This window comes from Sinocyclocheilus rhinocerous, unplaced genomic scaffold, assembly GCF_001515625.1.
Source record: "Sinocyclocheilus rhinocerous isolate Xijiao unplaced genomic scaffold, SAMN03320098_v1.1 scaffold226, whole genome shotgun sequence".
Lineage (NCBI taxonomy): Eukaryota > Metazoa > Chordata > Actinopteri > Cypriniformes > Cyprinidae > Sinocyclocheilus > Sinocyclocheilus rhinocerous.
Genome location: NW_015631726.1, coordinates 774,621 through 798,626, shown reverse-complemented (window position 1 = coordinate 798,626; position 24,006 = coordinate 774,621). Strand labels below are relative to the sequence as shown.

General features: G+C 36.3%; 1 protein-coding gene across 1 annotated transcript in view; it reads left to right on the top strand.

Moving 5' to 3' along the window:
* LOC107741926 (receptor tyrosine-protein kinase erbB-4-like) overlaps window positions 1-24,006 on the top strand; it is a 375,191-nt gene that overhangs the window by 240,975 nt on the left and 110,210 nt on the right. Inside the window, exons 4-5 of the mRNA XM_016554742.1 lie at window positions 14,728-14,859; window positions 16,000-16,065. Coding sequence (XP_016410228.1) covers window positions 14,728-14,859; window positions 16,000-16,065 — 198 coding nt within the window. The remainder of the gene's footprint in view (window positions 1-14,727; window positions 14,860-15,999; window positions 16,066-24,006) is intronic.

The window sequence follows — 24,006 nt, the reverse complement described above, 5'->3', positions numbered from 1 at the left end:
CAGTTGTGTTTCACATCGATGTGCTGCCCACAAGGCTATGGCTCTGACAGAGGTTGCTCTATGCTGCAGGATGGTAAGGAATGATTCTCTTATATGTCTCATTGAGATATCAGCTTTGTCTTAAGATGTCTTCCATTTTATTTTAGGAGAAACGTTAAAATTGTACTAATATTGTAATTACTAAAACTATCATTTAAATAGCATTAAACATTTCAGAATATCAAGGGTTATTATTTTAAATGTTTAAATTTATCTTCAATGTCCAGCATTGTATATTATGCACACAAACACTTACGCTTTCAAGTGATACAAACACTACAGACTGATAAAAGGCATCTCCACCTCCACTAGTCCTCCTGTTCTTGATGTCGTCTCTAATTTGGCATTGTTTCATCAAGCCCACAGCAGGAAGCGTTAATGAAACATTTAAGAGCGCTAAGTCAATTACCTCTGCTCCTGACAATCACACCCATAGGAAAAATGTATTGCTCAGTGGTTGCTTTTCCTAAGCTCAGGAGACTTAGATGAGATTCTTATATATCTCTCATTTTAGTATCAACAGCATATCAGATATTTATCCTAAAATTCCGTAGGAGAAATGGAAGTAGACACAAATGAGACATGAGAAATATTTGAGGAAAAAAAAGAGTCAAAACTGAGAATGTGGTGGAAGAAACATAGAATATCTATTTATTGTCTTGCGGTTTTCTACAGCCCATATTTGCATGTATGTAAATATAGGTTATGGTTTCCTCTGCTAAATCATTGTGCAATAAAACACTGGCTACATTAAAGAACTTCAAATATGACAATGCATGTATTGTCTTAGAATGAAATGGTGTGGATAAATGACATTGAAGCTAACCAGAGGGGAGAAAAATAAAATAAAAAAAGAGATCTCCAATATTTTATTGCTCAGAGTTTGCTCTTTCTAAACTCAGGAGACTTAGTTGTGATTCTCATGTGTTTCTCATTTTAGTATCAACAATGTCTCAGATGGTTCTCCTAAAATTCCTTAGGAGAAATAAAAGTAGACACAACTGAGACATGAGAAATATCTGAGAGAAAGGAGTCCAAAATGAGAATGGACTGTGAGAAACATAGGAGATCTCTTTATTGTCTTGCTGTGATCTCTTTATTGTCTTGCTGTAATCTCTTTCAAGACCCCATTATGAAAAAGCTTTACAGGTTGCGCTATCTTTTTTAAAAGAGATCTCTTTAACATTTCAAATATTTCTCCTAGACAGAAATGAGGTTACTTATTAATATTAATTACTTTAAGACTGAATGGAAACTTTTGCTTGAGTCTCCTGCTTCTCAAACTTGTCTCCTGAGACAAAAACTCTCTCACAATGGTCTTCTTTAAAGCTGTAGAAGAGATCTCAACAACATCACACACTGTGCTCAGATTGTTCTCCTAATATAAAGACTCTGGTGGTCTCATATTTGTCTCCTCCAATGTTTCAAACAAGATCTCAACAACACCACACACTGTGCTCAGATTTTTATCTTTAGCTAGATTGCTGTGATCTCTTTATTGTCTTGCTGTAATCTCTTTCAAGACCCCATTATGAAAAAGCTTTACAGGTTGCGCTATCTTTTTTTCTTGATTATTTTGAGGTTTTTCACCTTTAATGGTCAGGACAGTAGGAGTAGAGACAGGAAACAATTGAACAAGAGCAGGAAAGTACCTTTAGCTGGGATTCGAACCCATGTTGTCTGAGGTGCAGTTGTGTTTCACATCGATGTGCTGCCCACAAGGCTATGGCTCTGACAGAGGTTGCTCTATGCTGCAGGATGGTAAGGAATGATTCTCTTATATGTCTCATTGAGATATCAGCTTTGTCTTAAGATGTCTTCCATTTTATTTTAGGAGAAACGTTAAAATTGTACTAATATTGTAATTACTAAAACTATCATTTAAATAGCATTAAACATTTCAGAATATCAAGGGTTATTATTTTAAATGTTTAAATTTATCTTCAATGTCCAGCATTGTATATACACCACATTTTCCAAACACACTAGATAGGACTTACAAATGCAAGATGTTTAGTATAAGAGCAATACTTTTCTTAACAAATCTAACACTTTACCAGTGTACCAGTGTTTTTTTTTTTTGCTTTGTTTAGCATTAAAATTTTGTCTTGTACAGCCCATATTTGCATGTATGTAAATATAGGTTATGGTTTCCTCTGCTAAATCATTGTGCAATAAAACACTGGCTACATTAAAGAACTTCAAATATGACAATGCATGTATTGTCTTAGAATGAAATGGTGTGGATAAATGACATTGCAACGTGTTGTTGGTGTTTTTTCAATGTATGCTTCAGACACGGGTCACGACGAGGCGTCCCCCCCATAGTGACCCCTAGAGGACGCAGTTCGAAGTTCCCTTGAAAGGGAACTCAACAACATCACTCACTGTGCTCAGATTTTTCTCCAACAGTAAAGACCCGGGAGCTCTCACATTTGTCTCCTCTAAATTTCAGAAGTGATCACAATAACTTTACAAAATGTGCACCAAGTCAAATGTCTCAATATGAGCTCAAACATGTCCACCATATAATATGTAAGAGAAAAATCTAAGCACAGTGTTTGATGTTGTTGAGATCTCTAATCTAAACTTCTGAGAAGACAAATGTGAGAGATCCAGAGTCTCTAGCTAAGGATACAAATCTGAGCACAGTGTTTTATGTTGTTGAGATCTCTAATCTAAACATTTGAGGAGACAAATGTGAGAGATCTAGAATCTCTAGCTAAGGAGAAAAATCTGAGCACAGTGTGTGATGTTGTTGAGATCTCTTCTAAAGCTTTAAAATGAGACAAATGTGAGATATCCAGAGTCTCTAGCTAAGGAGAAATATCTGAGCACAGTGTGTGATTTGTTGAGATCTCTTCTAAAGCTTTTAAAGGAGGCAAATGTGAGAGATCCAGTGTCTGTAGCTAAGGAGAAAAATCTGAGCACAGTGTGTGATGCTGTTGAGATCTCTTCTAAAGCTTTAAAAGAGACAAATGTGAGATACCCAGAGTCTCTAGCTAAGGAGAAATATCTGAGTACAGTGAGTGATTTTGTTGAGATCTCTTCTAAAGCTTTAAAGGAGACAAATGTGAGAGATCCAGTGTCTGTAGCTAAGGAGAAATGTCTGAGCACAGTGTGTGATGTTATTGAGATCTCTTTTAAAGCTTTAAAGGAGACCATTGTGAGAGTGTTTGAGTTTTTGTCTCAGGAGACAAGTTTGAGAAGCAGGAGACTCAAGCAAAAATCTCAATTCGATCTAAAAGTAACCTCATTTCTGTCTAGGAGAAATATTTGAGATGTTAAAGAGATCTCACTTTTGATTTTTCTTTCCTATGGGCAGACCTCTTGTTTCAGAGGGAATGTGATGGAATGGTTGTTCGGCTGAAGCTGTGGGATGCGCTTTTGTCACATGGTTGGTAGTTTGGTTGGAAAATGTATCGCTGTGAAGTCTAGTTCACATTGCAGCTTATTTTTTCTGAGATTGTCTGACTGGCAAATAAAGCAACCATTAAGTAGTTTAAGAAAAGGTTTATCTGCAATAGATGATATTACTTTTATTTATTTATTTGTTTATTTATTTGTATAATAATTATAATAACAACTACAATTATAGCTATAGATAGATAGATAGACAGACAGACAGACAGACAGATAGATAGATAGATAGATAGATAGATAGATAGATAGATAGATAGTTAGACAGACAGACAGACAGATATCTCAATTTTTACATTTAAAATTTAATATTTTTTATCACATATATATTTTAAACAACTTTGAAAACAAAGCAGATTTTTATGCTAGTTTTATTGCTAGCAAGTGCAACAAACTAAACTTTTTCAAAAATGTAATCCCACTAACCTGGTTACAAGTGATTAGTTGAACCCAGTACTTTCTAAACATTGCTTTGTTCCAGCATTGACCCTTGGAAACTGTGTAGACACCAGCTAATCCGATTAGAATTGGCTATTTTAGCTAAGGCTTACCATTTTTGTGTGCAATATGCATCAGACGGTGAGTGAATGAACTGTTCAATAGTCTGTGGGTGTGCTGTCTTGAGACTAGAGACTGTATAACGTTCATTTAATTATGGAAATGCTTCTGCAATATTATGTAAAGCATTTGACTGTAGCAGGTCCACGTATACATAGCATGCACAATCATCTTGTTAATGATATATGGGTACATGGCAGCACTGTAAGGAATAACTGAAAAGACTGATGGGGTTGGAAATCAAAGAGGACGAGAAAATAACTGGAAAATGCCCTCCTTGAAAAATCACTTCTCTTAAAAGGCCGCCTATTAGTTATTCTCTTTTTCCTGCTTCCTGATTAGTCAGTGAGGCGATATCTAGGAGGAAGCAGGTGAACGTAAGTGGGACTACCTGTCTTGACTACCATGGAGTCACATCAGACGCCACCACGAAACATGCCCAGTGACATACATAGAAAACAGCAGAATGAGCAAGAGAAGCAGAAAGCAGCTGGTGTGCATCTGGAGTAGTAAATCGAGTGTGCGCCGGCTCTTGTGTTTCAGCTAAACTGGCACAGCAAGGTCTTTGCCGCAGCATCCCCGTCTCCCTCCGTGGCTTAATAATTAATGTATTTATTTTTTGCATAGTGGCTCACAGGGACGAGGTTCAAGGTCTGCACTGAATGCAGTGGAGGGTAATAGGACATGAATAGCCCCTGCTGCTGCGGCCACCCTGCCAAGCACTCAAGCTGCCCAGGTGGGGTCTGCCATGCGGATGAATGCATGATGCTAAATATACCCCAAACTCCTCCCTCACTTCCCCACCTGGCCTCTTGTTTACTCTCAGAGCATATCTGAAATCACTTTTCCAAACACAGACAATTTTCTCATCCAGCCCTCTTACATCATTTTGCAGCACTACGCATGAACTAATTTTTTATGTGTTACACAAGGTTTTTTAAGTCATATCTAGTTTTGGTAGCAGAGCAAAGTTTGGCTCAAGCAAACTTCACTTTAACTAGGGATGGGAATATATATATATACATTTTATCATAACAGTTTATTGTTTTAAAGATGATTATAATCAGTAAATCAATTCCCAATAAAACTGGCACTGTGCTCCACACAGAGATCTGATCTCATCATCATCCAGTTTCTCTGAAATGACAAACTGAGACAGACTAAATCCAGAAGAACTGTGGCAACGTCTCCAAGATGCTTCAAGAAACCTACCTGCAAAGCTAGTACTGTTAAAAGTTTTAGGCACTTGTGTAAAAATGCTGTAAAATGAGGATGCTGTCAAAAATAATGTCATAAATAGATTATCTTTATCAATTAGCTTTTATTAACTAAATTAAATCAACATTTGGTGTGACCATCCTTTGCGTTTAAAGCAGCTTTTTCCCTAGGTGCACTTGCGCATAGTTTTTCCGGTAGCTTTGCAGGTACGTCTCTTGAAGCATCTTGGAGACGTTGCCACAGTTCTTCTGGATTTTCTCACTGGATTATTACAATTAATGGCAAAATATTTCCTTCAAAATATTTCCTACTGACACACTACAGCAAAAGATAGAAATGACTGACTTAAAACCATTTTTTAGCTGGTGAAAATACTAGTGTTCTAATGATTTTGGCCGCCACTCTATGTATGTGTGTATATATATATATATATATATATATATCATCATCCAGTCTGTCTGAAATGACATGAAGAAACAGAACAAGCTGAGACAGAATATATTTATATACAGGGTTGGGGAGTAACGGAATACATGTAACGGCGTTACGTAATCAGCCTATGTTTGATCAATTTAGCCTTCTCAAATCATCACGACTTGCCTAAAATAAAATCTATAGATATAAAACAGTTCAAGCATGTAACAATTTTTAAACGTTAAACCTAGATACATGTGAGCTGTATCCAATAGTTTGTGCGGAGAGTGCAAGCTAAAGCACGCTTTGCAGGACATGGAGGCGCCAGCGCGATCACTTGTATTTTTTTTCAGTGGATACGCCGTCATTTTTGCTCATAAAGGTAAGAGTAATACATCGTTCGTAACTGTAAAGAGTCTACTTTTATTTGTGTGAACTCACAATATCAACAAAACGTTGTGCTTTTATAAAATAAAGAAAACAAACATGATGCGCTTTCTGCCATCTCGTCTTGAACAGGAGCGCTTCACAAAAATGAACCGAAACTCAGCGAATAGATGCCTCACAGACATGATAAATATATCTATAGAAAACTTTAAATTACTACTTAACGAAATAAAACAAATCGAAAACAAAAACTCTTTCATTATAATCATAATCATAATCCGTAAAGATGCACTTCTCTCTAAAGGCGCGTCTAATGTGGAGATGGCGAGTCAGAATCGACAACTTCATCGACACCGACACTAGTTTATTTGTATATATAGAAATATTTGTAGAAAACACTAGTTTATTTGTAAATAATTCAAATATCTCCTTACTATTTCCACTTGACACACTACTTTTTTAATGAAGTAATTATATATACACTTTATATTATAATTATATCATTTATATTTCCTTTCAAGCTGTTATGAGATTTAGAGGTTGAGTTCAAAGGCGTTCCTGGCTTCAACTGTAGGCTATCAGGGGAATGCTGAACTCTCCCTGAGGTTAAGAGAGGTCACGGTCGAGTCATCTGTATTCCGGTGCTCTTTTGTTTCAGTTATGTTTGGCTTTTTTTCTCTCCTTCTGTGGAGCTTCTGGGGACAGACAGCTCATTGGAGTGCTGGTGTGGGGTGAACAGTTCTCTCTCTCTCTATGTTGTTCATTGTGGATTTTATTTTTAATGAAGCATGCATTTAAGCTCACTTGTGTTCTCTGATTAAACCATTGTGCAGTTAAGGAGCCAATTTGCTCTGCCCAAAGAAAGAGAGAATGGATGTTTGAATTACTATTCAGCTTTCTCCACAGCAGAATTTTTTTAAAACACAGTTTGTAGTTACTGTTATATATATATATATATATATATATATAGTATTATTTTCTTTATTTTTAAATCATAGATGTCATCAACAGATATTATCGAGATTATGTACGATTATTCCCCAACACCTCACTAAAGCCATTCACACACTCTGCGCTGCTCTCTTTTATAAAGTCTTTCATCACAGTGTTGACCTGAAGTAACTGCATTCAAATCCTCCCAGAAGAGATAGCTGGCCCAATGCACAAGTTGTGTAGTCTTAATCTGTGTTCGTTATCTGCAGACAAACCGTTACTGTATGTTCCCTTTCATATAGGCCTGTGTTTTAGAAATCTATTCCCGCAAGCGTGCCACTGCATGTAGTGATTTAACTGCTCTAATACAACAAGCTCACCTACCTGACCCAGATATGCAGCATGAAAGGTTATTTCAGTTACTAGAAATTAGAGTCTTACCCTTTGCCCTCGCTCATTTATACCGCTACTCCTTTCTATTCTTTTCTCAGAATAAATAAGCAGATGCTCCCTGCACCAGATAATTCCATAAGCCTTTAATCTTAGCCATTTTTTTCATAAAGATTCATCGGAAACAATTGTGTGAGGGATAACAAAATTTAATCAGCCTGCTTTAAACGCAATTACCACCCTGAGGAAGTCAGGGGGCAGAGAGGATTGTTGGTAAAACCCACCGTCTGAAGCTGTCATCCATCATGTTTATATATATATACTGCACCTATAATTATTGAGCCGACCAGCCTTGAACCCTGATACACCTTGTAACCCAACAAACAACTCAAAATAAGACTTGAGCTCAAATGCTTCTGCAGTAACTGTTCATAAATAGATGTTATAGTATATTGTGAGCATCTGTCATTACTTTTAAACCACTACTTTTGTGCTGTTACTACACAGTTTTCCCCTCAGCGTTCCATATACTTTCAATTCTTTCTTTATTGCTTGTATATCACACCGTCACTGTGACAATTCCCCTTATAACATTTGCCAATAAAAACTGCCCTCCTGTAGATAGAAAGGGTGTCCTATTTTTTCCACCGCCATTTATTTGTATCAACCTTGGTTGGATTTGAAAGGGATTTATTTCAATGCAGCTCTTGCCTGTTATTTATTGCCTTTGTCATTGGTTTTCAAGAGTTGTTATCGAGTTGGTCTTTGTCCCTCAAAAAAAAAAAAAAAAATGATGCATTGAGCACTACAAGAGGGTCCTTGGTTCAGATGAATTCCAAGGACTGAAACAGACACATGTATCCAGTAGAACACATGTTCTGCTGTCAGCGCCCATCACATATGGGCCATCAGTAGGTTCCCGTGATGCTTTGCCTGCCGTGGCCACTCATGCTTGAATGTCAACAGTGCCTCGTTAAAAGTGCATTTGCTCGCAGCCAGCGCGGCACGAATGCCTGCTGAACTACTCCCGCACAGGTCCGCGCCTTCCCCCTTTCTCTCTCCCGAACGCCTTCGGCATCAACTCCTCATAAATGCTTTTATGTAGTTAAATTAAAGCCGTTGTTCTTTTCAGGTCAGTAGTTAAATACATAAAAGTGCAATTAAATTCAAATGGAGTCTGTCTGTGTTTTATTCCTAGTTTGCCACCCCTGTTTCTCTAGATTTATGTGAGCGGATCTTTTGCTCTGACCTTGACCGGGGTGTTCATGGAAAGCCCATCTTTGAAGCTTCTTATTATTGTAGCTAAATAATGTGTAAGTGAGCAATGGTACACAGCTTTGAGCTTTCACACTATGGTTCAAAAGTGTGGGATCAGTAAGATTGTTTAAAAGAAATTCTTATTTTTATTTAGCAAGTACCCATTAAATTGATCAAAATTGACAGTAAAGACATTTATAATGTTACGAAAGATTACTATTTCAAATAAATGCTGTTATTTTCAGCTTTCAATTCATTAATATTGATTAAAGAATTTTGAAATCTACAAATGTAAGATAAGCAGCACAACTGTTTTCAAGATTGATAATTAGAATAATTTTTTTGAACGATCATGTGACAATGAATACTGGAGTAGGAGTAATGATGCTAAAAAATTCAGCTTTGCCTTCACATGAATAAATTACATTTTAAAATGCATTTAAATGGGGAAAAAGTTATTCTAAATCGTTATCATTTCACAGTATTACTGTTTTTACTGTAGTTTTGATCAAATAATTAATTTTATAGTCAATATAGTGTCATATATAGTCAATATTTTGTCATATTTATTAATTTGCTAGTTTTACTTTATTACATTTCTTTTAGTTTTAATTTTATAAAATTTTATTGCTCATGGGTCAAATACTGACATTGTTGACTATGATAGGATTATATGAAGCATTCATAATTCTTCTAGATTTTTCTTCTTTAAAAATGATTGCATTATTAACATCATGTGGTGTTATTTTTTTTCCTCACCATATTTTCATCAGAAATTTGTTAAATTAAAAGACTTCCTGTAGCTCAAGCAGAAGAGCATGACACTGGCAATGCCAAGGTCATGGGTTCGATTCCCAGGGGGGCAAAAAAGTAAGAACTAATAAAATGTTTACCTTGAATGAAATCTAGGTTGTTTGGATTGATTTTAAAGATTAGTCATTATCATCTGTAAGCAATCAGATTCAGAAGGTAGAACAAATCGTTAGGTGCCGTAAGTGACTTTTTTGTGTGAAATAAGACCAAAAAAATGTCCCTTCTACTTGACCGATACCACTAAAATGTATCTGTCAGGTAGTAAAACCATTTCAGGTAGTTTTCCTGAGAAATCACACCTTTCTCTGACAGTTGTAGACTCTGTTTTGAGTCATTTCTGTATTGGTCAGTTGTGATAAGAGGCACATGGAAGGAATTACTTGCATTTTTTTCTCAAATTGGACACAGAGGGGCACGCAGTCTTCAAATTTCCGGTGAAATATGTATGAATCCATAAAAAGTCTTGCCGTTTCTCTCTCTTAGGTCTTGTTTAGCATTTAGCCTGTGATTTTAGTGCACTCACTCTCACAAAAGAATAAAGACAGCATGACAGATATCACCCTCAATGGTGCAAAGAACAATAATGTTCGGTTAAACTACAATTAAAACACAAAGTGTTTATTGTTCTCACAAAGTCCTGATATGTTGGGTCCAGGGCGATTTTTGTTCTCCTCATCGGAAAGAAAAATCACTCTGTGTTCCCTCTCGTTGTTTGCTCAGCTTTACTCATTGCATTTTTTACCCAGACAGCATCTCCTTGGTAACACGGCTGGAGAGGCCAGGCTGTGTGGTGCAGAGCCTCACTTTGATGGATGGCGCAGAAGATCACCTATTTGTACAGTGGCGGCAGGGGAAGTTGGCACAGTCTGGCATATCATTCCTCATAAGCCCTGCCAGGCTCAGTCCCTCTGTGCCACACGTAGAGCCAGACTGCTGGCAGTGACTGGCATAAGGCCGGGGTGATGTTGGCACTCTGTGATGAATAGACGGCCATATCTATGCCTGATAGGCTTCGCCATCTTATAGAGGAAGTGTTACAGTGAATGAACTACTGGATTAGGACTCTGTGCTTGTTAAAGAAGACGCTTGACTAGTTCAAGTTGAGCTAATGAAAGATCCCACGTACTGCATACTACACCGCTGGTGCCATGATGTCCTGTTCTGGTCCATTTAGTTAAATGAAACGGATTGTTTTAAGCCCAGAAAAAAAAAATCATTATCTATTAATCTTCATATTAGCTTGCGTACGCAGCATTTTTAGCCATCGTATACCATGTTTCCATCCAGCGTTGCGAATTTATCTTTTGTGCGGAAAATTTAAATATCGTATGTAACATTTGCAAATATGCCCTAACCCTAATGTTTCCATCTCATGTGTTCAGCAAAATTGTGACTTCCTGGGAAACTGGCACAAAGTATCAATAATAAAAATGAATGTTTTTCCTACATAATAAATGTCTTGCGTCTTAGTGCATGCAGACAAAACGCAGTAACAAATGCTGTCATGATGTCATGCTATCTTGTGTTTGGAGGCGGATGCCTAATTTTTGGAAATGTAACCGTGTGACAGTTCTGGGAGGTAGTTGTACAAAATAATTTTGATGACAGACTTTTGCTCAGGAATTGAGCAAAAGACTGGTTAGTCTGGTCACATTAGTTTTTTGTTTGCGAATTGACGATTTTATTCTTATTCTTATTCGATAAAAATAACTCCGTTGAGTGCATACATTTGTATGTGCATTTTCAGATTTTATGTACATCTCAGCATTTCTATTCAGCAATTGTCATACAATATCCCAAAATGTGCACAGAAGTTTGTGCATGGAAACATAGCTATAGGCATGTTCTTGTTCAAAGGGTGTTCCAAAATGTAAGATACAATTTAATATTCTTAATATTCCCAGTTCTAACAGAATTACATTGCATCTTTAGTTTATGCTCAGCAGAGATGGCAATCCCATACGGCATTGCTCACACAGTAACTAAGTGACAAAGATCAATTCACATTGGCAGATAAATCGAATTACGATAGCAATATTTCATTAAACACTGAAGCACAGCAGTAGAAAATAGTTCATTATAATTAAAAATGGACTAAAATGTGTTTGTATGTATTTTTTATGCTTATTAGTCTCATGCCATTAGCTTAGTAACATGTTAACAGCTAATTTTGTTGAAATCAGTTATCAAGTCGAGTCTCCTGTGTGCTTTACATTAGCGCTGTTTGTATAATGCACAGAGTTGTGTTCCAAATCAGTCACTGCTGCCTTGCAGTGGTGCTGCCTTTGAAGGATGCTGCCTATGTAAGCAGTAGACAGTAAGGCGGCTCACTAGGTTTTGGAACAGAGCCAAGACTCATTTTACTCTAACATGCTTCAAGTTCTTCCATGTTTTAAGTGCGCAGGTATGACACGATTGTGTGTGTGCGTTTCCAAATGACTGACATTAATGTTTTCACTTCATTTGAGACAAAATTGAGTTGAACTGTAGCTTGTACAGACCCAAAAACAAATCAAGCAGTCATTCAAATGAAACCAGCTGTCATGATAGCCGAGAGGAACACGCTTTACTGAACCCAGCGCCAGTGCTGGCATCTAGACTGCCTACACGTAACTTGCCTGCCAATCTGTGCTAGCTGAGAAACTGAGATTAGGGTGATAATGTAGCCTATTTTTCCAGATGTATCTTTTAAATTAAATTGTTATGCTATAGGATTAAATGAATAAATAAATATTAAATGTAAATGTCAAACTTAAAAAAATCTTAAATATAATCATTAAATCTAAATCTAAATATCAAATTGAAATGTTAAATCTAAATCTATAAATGTTTAACTGTTAAACACATGGTTTATGACTGATTTTCTTCTTTTGAACACAAAAGATATTTTGAAGAATGCTTTTTTTCCTGTACAATGAATGTCAGTGGGGTCCAAAATAAAACTTTCACTTTATGGACAAAACACTAAGTTCAAGAGAAGTACAACAGGAAATATCATAGCCTGTGTAGAGGGCTTTGAATGTTGTCTTTGAAAATTATGGACCTTTGAGTAAGGAAGTAAGAACTTGTCCAACTAGCTTTAGCCACAACTTTTTTTAATGAATAGGGCCTATTGCATGTAAACAAATGCAATTATCTGTTTTAATGTTTAGTCTTCTCTTGTATGATCAATATTTTGATATAATAACATAATAGGTGCTGACTGAGCCTCTGTAGTTTTCAATTGTGGGCTCTCTCTTCCCTCGGGTGTTTTTATCTGATGTCAAGTCAAGTCAAGTCAAGTTTATTTGTACAATATTTTGCTGGTGATAATTGAGATGACTCCCCATTTAAATGAACAAAGTGGTAGCGATCGGACAGGTAGGATCTAAACCATCTTAAAGCCTGCCCTTGAATACCTGTATAGTTTTGTAATCGATCTATGAGTATGTCATGATCTATAGTGTCGAACGCAGCACTAAGATCAAGTAAAACTAGCAATGATGTACGCAGTAAGGTTCAGTGAAGCTGGAGAGAATCGTCTGTAGAGACAGAAAGACGGCATTCCTGAGTCGCCTTCAACCGGTCGGGCCGTCTGAGGACCCCTGCCGATTTCTGCCATTGCATTTATTTGTTTTTCTGATTCTTGCCTCTAGGATAACGCAAGACATTTGCGTTCAGCCCTCCCAGCATGTCAGATGCAGAGAATGCTAAAATTAATTTATCCATTGAGCGACAGGTTTCTCAATGCACTGTAGAGAGAGCAGTCTCCAATCATCCATGGGGTACAGTTTAATCAGGCTTTTGTTAGGCTATTATCAGTTTCAGATGGCCCGTGGTATGAATACGTCTCATCTGTTCTTCTGCCACCTGGCTAATCTCCTGTAGCCGTGAAAGAGAAATCCAGTGCAGTAAATAATGCAAATCTGTTATAAGCTCTCTAGTGTTTTTGTCCACGCAAGTGAGGATTACTCTAGACACGTTAAGATCATGTTCATTGTTGTCTGGTGTGCCCAAACAGAGACGTCTCGCCCGTGAACGCACGGGGACGGGAACAGCAGATTGATATCTCTTCAAATCCGGTGATCCGTGTGAGACTGATGATGCATATTAGGGCAAAGGATTGAGAGGCGTCTCCCTGCAGATGAAATATGAAATTACAAACCTGTTAGCGCTGCTGTCCAGAATGTCGGCGCTCCAAATCCAGGATGGATCTGATTCTGACATTGTCTGGGAATGTAATCATTTCCTTCCCTCTGTTTGTGTCTGCCTGGAGTAGACATCTCTCAGAGGAGAGGAAGAAAGTGGGGAGAAATACAATGAAGAGAAAATCAAAACAAAAAGAGATTAGGGTTATTAATAATAGCAGTAAGAGTATAATTGGTCTAGCCTTTATGTTTTTTTAAGTTCATTCCAAAATGAAATTTCTGTTATTATTTATTCACCCTCATGCCGTTTCAAACCTGTATGACTTGCAATGTTTTCTTCTTTGGATAATAAAAGGAGAAATGTTGACATTCATTTTATAAAGAATGGGGACTGGAGCTCTCAAACTCCAAAAAGAATGGAAATACACCATAAATATGATAGATGTAGCCCTAATTTGACTAGTGAGTTATACATCATGCAATATGTGTGAAAAAAAATCTTACTAATTTTTCTGAACTTATCATTTTGACTTATACATTCATTCTAAAGATCAGACTTGAATAAATTGTTCACATTGTTGTGTGTTACTTGAACACTCCTGAACATCAAAAGAGCTTGAACTTTTGGTCTGTTCCTGACATAAGACTATGGTATGTCTTCAAAATACCTGCGTATTTATTGCACATCATGTGTTTATAATAATTTATTGGTAGTTTTGGTCCTTTTAAGCTTTAAAACTTCAGTGCCTATTCATTGTAATTCCAAAAAAAAAAAAAAAAATAGTACCTTATTTAAAATGACACCTTTTGTGTTTCTCACAAGTCATACAGGTTTGGACCAACATGGGGGTGAGTAAATGATTAGAAAATTCCTTTTTGAGTGAACTGTTCCATTAAAGCATTAGTCTCGTCTGACTGTGGATTCCAGGCTCACTAACCTGAGAAGTAGGCCAGTAATGACACCAGAGGGTCAAAAAGAGTCATTGAGTGAAGAAATCAAATTATTTTATACATTATCTTTGTTCTCCAGGGAGCCTTACCTTGCTCTTTCTATGTAACGTAAGATAGTGATGAGGTCACCTTCAGTGGAACGATATGCTCAGAGGTGTCCACTGACATAAGTCATTAAGTAGTCAGTGGTGTTTTATTGTTGCTGTCTGTGTTTTAACAGAAATTCTGAATGGAGGGGTGTATGTGGACCAGAACAAGTTCCTGTGTCATGCCGATACCATCCACTGGCAGGATATAGTGAAGACCGCTCGCCCTGATCACCTGGTTGTGCCATCCAATAGCAGCAGCTCATGTGAGTAGTACTGACCAGTCAGAGCACGAGGTACAGTACTAAACTGGATTGTTAATACACTACTGTTTAAGTTTAGGGGCAGTATGATTTTTAAATGTTTTTGAAAGAAGTCTCTTATGCTCACCATGGCTGCATTTACTTGATACAGTAAAGAATACAGTAAAAATATATTATGAAATATTTTTTTTTGTCTAAAATGACTTTTCTATATTAATATATTTAAAAATGTGATTTATTCCTGTGATGCAAAGCAGCAGCCATTAATGCAGTACATTACTGCAGTCGACAGTGTCACATGATACTTCAGAAATCTTTATAGTATACTAATTTGGTGCTCAAGCACCTTTTATTATTTAAATTATTATCAGTGTTTAAAACAGTTTTTGCTGCTTATTTTTTGTGGAAACTGTATTTTTGTTTTTAGAATTATTTGATGACTCGAAAGTTCAAAAGTACTGCATTTATTTGGAATATAAATATTTTATAACATTGTCTTTACTGTCACTTTTGACTGACGTGCCCTTGCAGAATATAATTAATTTATTTACAAAATAAATAAATGAATACAAAACTTATTGACCCCAACCTTTTGAATAGTAGTGTACTATTGTTCTTTCTATTCATCAAAGGATCCTGAAGAAAGGGAAGATAGTCAAAAGTGCCTGGCCCATGTAGCTGAAGAGAGTAAGCCACTAGTGTAATTACTCTTAACTGAAGTGGAACAGGGACAGAGGACAACACTCCATCAGTCAGCCATGCTCACACTGCAATTACCCAACAGTCAATTAAGCTTGGGTGGCAGAACAGCCACCGCAGATGAGTGTAGCAAAGCCATAAGGGCCGTCTCCGCTGGGACAGAGCTCTAGAGCGTCAGGGAGAACATTGTTCTGTCAGTCAGCGACGACTCTTTCCCACTTCATCAGAACAGGGTCAGTGCGGATGTAAAGAGTTCCGTCCTATAAAGCGGAATGATCCAGATTGCGGTTACAATAGTGTGATTAGAATGCACACAAATCAAAATTGACACTGATCTTCCTGGTCTTATCGGTGAATTCGAAATAAATACTGTTTGTTTGAGTAATCTTTTATTAAAATGCAGAAACTTGTGATCACTAAATGTTTTATCTTTCCTGGTTGCAGGTCAGAGATGTCATAGAGGATGTAATGGACGCTGTTGGGGGCCAAAGGAGAACCAGTGTCAGAGCTGTGAGTGTCAGAAACTTAATAGTGACTTCATAATGGTCAAAAAAAAGTGGGTCAGTGAGAAATGACACTTCCACAATACCTAGCTTTAAAATGTTCTGCATTGAAATTAATGGATTTACAACGTAAACTCTAGTGTGTGATGATCATTCCTTCCTTCCACTTTCAGTTACCCAACAAGACCTTTAACCAATACACCGCACCCACGTTTGATATGATACAGCCATCCTTTTTTTTGTGTTGTTTTACCATTTGAAAATGAAACAATAAAAATAAAAATCTTATCCAAGACACATGGCCTAGCTCTTAGCACACGTCAGCACACAGTTATAAGATCTTCTTTATGCACCAAGAGCTTGTAACACTCCAAAGAGAAAGGAAAAATTTAAAATGCTTCATATGACCCCTTTAATAAATTGAAGTACTAATGTTTTGAACCATTGTAATGCACTGGTAACCACCAAAAACAGGTGGTGATGAGAAAGTCACATAATGAACCAAAGCTCATCACAAACAGCTTTTCTACGAGCTGAGGAGGGCAATGCTTATATATAGAAGGTGCACAGTGTCATTCACACAAACACTAAACCCCATCACGGTGACACACATGATACTGAAATAATGCAATAAACATTAATTTAACAACATTAGATGTAAGATTAAAACCTAATGTACACAACTGAAGGGCAATACTTATATATAGAAGGTGCACACAGTGTCATTCACACAAACACTAAACCCCATCATGGTGACACACATGATTCTGAAATAATGCAATAGACATTAATTTAACAACATTAGATGTAAGATTAAACCCTAATGTACACAACTGATAAGAAAAAAACTAAGAAACATGTTATTTCAACAAAAAAACATAAAATATGAATTGTCATGCAGGGAATTCTGGGAGTGTCAATTTACGGTTTTTCACTGTAAATTATACAATGACCTTTTCTTTTTCACTTCCAAAAACCGTATTTTTAACAGTATTTTACTGTGAAATCACATTAAATGTAATCAGGCCCGTAGCCAGCTATGAGGCCACCGAGGTCCGGGCCTCGGTAAATTTTTCATGTTCAAAAAACAAAATTTGTTCTTTGAATGACTAATTTGCTCATATGCAAATTGAGCTCCTCATATGAATGCCTGCATGACATGTATAATTCAGTTTAGACAGTTTGCAAGAATGTTTAGCGTCCCTGTTATGAAAATGATTGCTGCAAGACGCTGCAGCAGAGTGAACGAGGCTTGAGTTGTGAGTGAGGGCGCGGGCGCAGCCTCTAAGCATTTTTGGACTTGTCTTAATTTAATTTAAATTAATTTAACACTTTAGAAAGTTAAAGTAGAAAGTTGCAGTTTAGAGTAAGCGATATCTTTATCTTATCTTATTTGCAAAATATTGGAAATAATTTTGGTTTATTTTTATTTATTTTTAGTTTTTTGTTACATCGCCGGCACTTAAACTGAAAGCAATCAAAAAAGCCCATGGACAGGTTTTTGCTGCGAGGATACGACATTCGATAAGGGAAACGTGGAAATTATCATGATATTATCTGTCATAAACGTTATCAATGCTGTCAAAAACAGCAGCATTTAACACTAGTACACACAGATCTGTAGAACAAGTAGGTTACAGAATTAAATGAAATACGCAAAAACTAGCCATGAAGAAGTCTATGCCATGTCATTCAGTATAGTTAAATTTTCACAAATCATGCTATAAACTTTCATAAGAGCACTAGACAAAGTTATTGTAGTTATGTATTGTTGCAATAAACAACTGATAAAATTATCCACCCTTAAATATAGTAAAGTATTAACAAATTTTGATGCAATAAATAGGGTATGATTTACTGTAAAAATAATCATCCCTCCAAAACAGAGAAAACATCTTTCACAAACATCTACATGTATGTCTCCTTTAAAGTGTTTATAGTGTATATAATGAGTTGTATTTGTAGGGGTTATTATAACACAATTCTTTAACATGTTAATAATATGTATGCTAATAAACAGAATTGATTCCTATACTAAAGTGTTAAATTATGACCCTAATAAATTTTTATTTATTTACTTATTTATTTAGTTCAAATTACAAGTTACAACTGTAACCTTTGGTATAACATATGTTTTTGCTCAGGTGGCCAAAATGTCTGCCCGATAGAAAAAGGTTTTGCTCAGCAAGAACGTAAATTAGAGGGAACACTGGGTGAGACCATTTTCTAAAAGCATTATGCTATTCAAGGCCATGAGTTACAGTGATTTTACCTCATTTCAGCCGGGGTTCTAGAATACCTCTGTCTAGTAGTACAATCTTTATTACTACAGTCTCTCTGTAGTACAATCACTGTAACAAACAGCCTATTGTGGCTTATTATTAATTTTTAAATTTCATATTACTTTGCATAGCATACCTTATCAACCAGGATGGAGAAAAAACCTCTCAGAAGTAACTTTTACTCATGAATATAATATATAGACTCTGCAGAGACAGCCGCCAGAGTGAGGTGAAGAGTCGTTCCACTCTGTGAGAGTTCTCCAGCTTTCTCCACAGGCTCGGTCCGGCACCTCCAGCAGGCCGTGGCACGCCACTGCCCTCCCAGTGGAGGATAATTGAAGAGAGAGACGGGCAGCCTGACTCTCCCTCTCCTCTCACACGTAGCCGCAGAAACCAGCTGCACTTAAAACTGCCGAGATTAATTACTTCAGGTCCCTCAAAACTCTCACACGTAGCCAGATCCTCTGTCTCTCTCTTACAGGCTTCCTTTCAACAAGCTTGATCACAACACGCCATAACTCTGATTTCCCCAGACGTGCTCTTATAATGCAGTCAAATGCTAAGTCACACTGCTCAAAAACATGTCATTACCCCTGCCTCGAAAAGCTCGCTAATGCACCCGTAAGGATCTCTTTTTAAGGACAAAACACTCACAAAACAACTTGTACTGGATTTATTTCTCTTGAAGAAAAGAAACCATTTTTGACATTTTCATGTTGGAAAAAAACTCTCATGGCAGATAGTTTGCATTACAGTCCTCTTGTGTCATTAGCATGAGCTGGAAGAGATGGAGAGCTAATAGGCAGGCCCACACAGATTCTGCGGCAGATCATTTCTGCAGAAACTTTTCCACGAAATTTTAATGCCTTTCAATGACTAAGTTATAAACATCCCCTGCTCCTTGCATATTCATATGCAATTCATATGTGACCCTGCACCACAAAATCAGTCATAAGTAGCATGGGTATATTTGTAGCAATTGCCAACAATACATTGTATGGGTCAAAATTTTAGATTTTTTCCTTTATTCCAAAAATCATTAGGATATTAAGTAAAGATTATGTTGCATGAAGATATTTAGTAAATTTCCTACTGTAAATATATCAAAACTTAATATTTGATTAGTAATATGCATTGCTAAGAACTTCATTTGGACAACTTTAAAGGCGATTTTCTCAATATTTTGAATTTTTTTTTTTTTTTGCAACCTCAGATTCCAAATTTCTAATAGTTGTATCTCTAATATTTGACTCTCTAATTTGTAATCTTAATTTTAAAAAATTGACCCTTATGACTGGTTTTGTGGTACAGGGAGCTGAAAATGAGTTTGAAACCATCCTGTGGTCTCCCGTCATTGTTTTATTAAATTTAGTAGTGAATTTTTATAAGAAATAATATATATTTTTGTATCTGTGTTTATCCATAAAGTGATAGACAAGGATAAATTACATTTAATAAAAACAGCAAAAATTTTACCTAAATATTTCACTTTTATTTTATCATAAACTTTTATTTTGCATATTTCCTTATTATTTTCACTTTTTCCCCTATAAAAGTGCAGAAAATATGGTTATTCTGTCTGGACCTGCTAATAGTATTTCTATGAGACCATGTATCTGTATTAACGACAGTATCACACAGATGAGCAGAGCAGAGCAATTTTACTTTCCCGAATGGCAGAAAAAAATTTGTACTGCCCTGATGATATCACCATTTATTAATGTAACGGACAATCAATTTTATAGACTTCTCCATACAGTAAAATGGTTTGGCGGGTCAAGTAGGAGAATTTTCCCTTCTCAAATACACCCCAATTAATCATAATGTCCTTCCTGCTTCCTCTTTCATCTCCCTTCTGCAGATGTACCTGTCATTTCACTCTGTCCCTCCATCAGGGTACCAACATACTGTCATTATTCTCGCTCAGTTTTGTTTTCATTCCATCTTCAAGAGCTCTGAGAGGAAATCTGTTATTTAAAGAAAACCCCTTTATTTGAACAGGCACTTCTGTCTCTCTGTGACTGTGTTCTAAATCTAGCAAGCATACTAACTAAAATGGAACCACATAAGTAACCGATTTGGAACAGCAACTCCAAACTGTGCATCATACAAAGAGCAAAGCACACAGGAGACTCTGCTCTCAGCTGATTTTTGCATTCACTTGTTGCTTCTTACAGTAAACGTGAAGCTTCACAGAATAGAACACTCCATTTATAATTTCAATTAACTGTTTTATCAGTACTCTGTTAAATTTTATTTAGTGAAATAATTGTACTGCTGAAAATTTGGAGTCAGTATTTTAAAAAAATAAATTATTACTTTTATTTAGCAAGGATGTATTAAACTGAAAAAAAGTGATTTTTACATTATTACAATTTTTTATTTTTATTTTTCTAAAAGAAAATGCTGTTTGTTTGAACAAAAACACAAAGCAGCACAACTGTTTTAACACTAATGATATGAATGATATTTAATATATATTAAAATAATACAATTGCAAATTATATTGTACCATTTATTTTAATTATAACAGTTATTTTTATAATATTTCACAATATTACTGTTTTTACTGTATTTTTAATCAAATAAATGCAGCTTTGGTGAGCATAAGAGACTTAAAAAAATAGTGAGAGAACGGCATTTGAACAATATTTTATATATAAGAAATCAACATTTCTTGCACTTCATATGCTATCTTGAAAGAATTCTTTCACTGAGCTCATAACAATGCATTACCTTTTCCATGAAATATGCTGTAAATGTAATGCTTTTTTAGATTTTGGGACTAGGCCTAATCATGCTGCTTACCTTTTTTGGGGGGGAATTGCACCTGTAATACAGGGGCAGTTAACCCATTAGGCCTATTTACTCATTCTTATTGAAACTGTTCTTGTATGGTAAAATCTGTGTAACTATTCTCCAGAAAGGCCTATGTTGTTTTTCCATAACACACATATAACAGCATATGGGTCTGGAACAACACAAGTAAATAATGACATAATTAAAAACATTTTCTGTGAGGTAAAAATGTTGCAGATATAAGCAGCTCACTAGGTTTTGGAGCAGAACCTGTTCTCTCTTGTCTTGTATATTCTGATCTCATTTAGATAGTCATGAGCAAACCTTTGCACTGCCTCCACAAAGACACTACATGTCACTGCACTGCACCAGATAAGTCTGTTCTCTCTTCTCTCCCCTCGTCTCTCCATCCTCACCTTTCTTCTCATCACTTCGGTTAAATCCGCCGCTCACCTCGCCACCAGCCGCCTAGCTTGAGTAGTCTTAATTGTCGAAACGATAAGGACGAAGTAATTGGAGAACTGTGCGACTGTGAAATGGATTCGAATTCCATCTCACGCTAATGAAGCTATTTCGTAAGTTGAGAGCATTAAACATTCTGGTCGAATTTTTGCTGTAGCTTTCCTGTCATTTTTGCAAACTTAAATCTGTATTTCTTGTCAACCCAGTGGATGCAGAGTAAATATTTCAATCTCGTGTATTCAAATAATAATAATTTTTTGGAGCATAATTAGATTTGGAATCAATTTGTGCATTGCTAAACGGGGATTAGATCTAAACAAGAGCGGCGCTTCTTGACCTAAAATGTGTCTGCGCCATAAAACACGGCAGTTGAGCTGCTAATGAAACTCTCAGAGGCTAAATATTCTGTGCTTTATAGTCTTCTGTGTACTTTATCAAATTGATGGTGTATAATTGCCAGAGCCGGATGTATTTTAAAAAGCTTGTTTTATGGCAAACGAATCAACATATCATCGCTCTTCTGAGTGGGCCTTTAGTTCAGTGCGATGTCTTTTGTTTCCGTAAAATAGGCCATTTGGTGTCTATGCGGTAATGGCTTGCACTGCCATAATGGCAGTGTTAAAGTGGTATTTCAGAGGAAGGCGTTTCAGATCCATTGAATCTGTTCATATAATAACTTTTATACACATGCCTCTCATAGTGTATTGAATATGTACCTTTGCATAGAAATACTATGCTATATTATGCAGGGAGGCTGTAATGGCGAGGGACACTTGTGTATGTACCGTAAATAGGTAGATTACCTTTTTATATCAACATTTTAGTTTAAATGTTATAGAAATGTATGAGGGAAAGTGTGTATAATAAGAACTGAGATATATGCTGAGATACTCACCATGTAAACCCCCTATAATTCTTAAAAGGGTCATATCAAACATTTTATTATAACAAATTTTTAGTTTTTAATGACCATTTTCCTTTCTCTCTGATCCTTAACATGTTGCATCTGTCTGAGTTTCACCATGACTGGGTGGGCCGTGTTTCTGATCACCCAGTAGGCATCACTGATGTGTAAACGCGGATGACCATGTGATAATTTATTCATGTAAAGTTGCAGAAGTTCAGAACAAGATTTTTTTTTTCCCCCACAGCTTAAATAAATTATCTTTTTGGACTGTGAAGCAAGTTCTGAAAGTTATATGTTTCAGTAATTAGTGCATCTTACATGAATATTTAAAAATATATAAATATTAAATTAGCATGAGATCATAAAAATTGGATGTATAATAATTATACAAAAATTAGAAAAATGTTTTAAGTGGTTTTAAATGAAGTATAGCATGTTACCCAGCAGGAAACTGCTGTCATAGCTTGAAATTTTGTCAGCATGCCCAGATCCATGTACATCTGAATCCTGTCACACTTTGAGAGTCTTACGAACTATTGATAAAGAATTAACACTCATTTTTAGGAGGCAGTGTGGCTTGCAGTCAGCCCGAACAAGCGTGCATATACAAATGCTGCTGTGGAAATCCAATTACAGAATTTTACAACCACCGTGCTAGTAACACACACACACTTACTCACATTCATGCGGGGGCTGATAGATTAATGAAAAGTCTTTTAGGGACTGAATAAGGAAAAGCTATGCAAATGTGATTTTGTACATTGTTGCATTCCAAAACAATGTAACCACTACTATGGCTAGTTTCAGATCTCTTTAAGGTCAACTTATGTGATGGAAGAGTAGCAATTACTGAGTAAGTTATGTAGTCAAAGTCAACATGTTTACAGTTAGTTCTATTCAACTTCTGTTCAGTAAGGACACAGATTTTTTTTAAACAAATTAACACTTTTATTAAGCAAGGATGCCTTAAAGGAGACCTATTATGCCGCTTTTTACAATATGCAATATAAGTCTCAGGTGTCCCCAGAATGTGTATGTGAGGTTTCAGCTCAAAATACCCCACAGATATTTATTATATCATTTTGAAAATGCCTATTTTGAGTGGAAGCAGAAACACACTGTTTTCATGCATGTATCTTTAAATGCAAATGAGCTGCTGCTCCCCACCCCCTTTTCCAGAATAGGGCAGTGCTTTTACATCTCGTACCTCAGATACTCTGCCAAAAAACATCTGTTTGGTTTTTATTATCATGTCTATCGTGCTGAAATCATGCGTTTTAAAGCCATATTAGTTTAAACTTCTGATATACGGTTTTCTGAGCGCACACATCCGAAGCATATGCACAGAAAGCGTCTGTCACGCTGCAAGTTCTCTTTCATGTCTTATTGTGCTTAAACTGTCACACACAATGCACACAAGTTTATGTTAAAAACACATACGAGTTATAAAAACAGTCGGTTATGTCTGTGAAGGTAAACAGCTGGGAAAGAAGTTGCA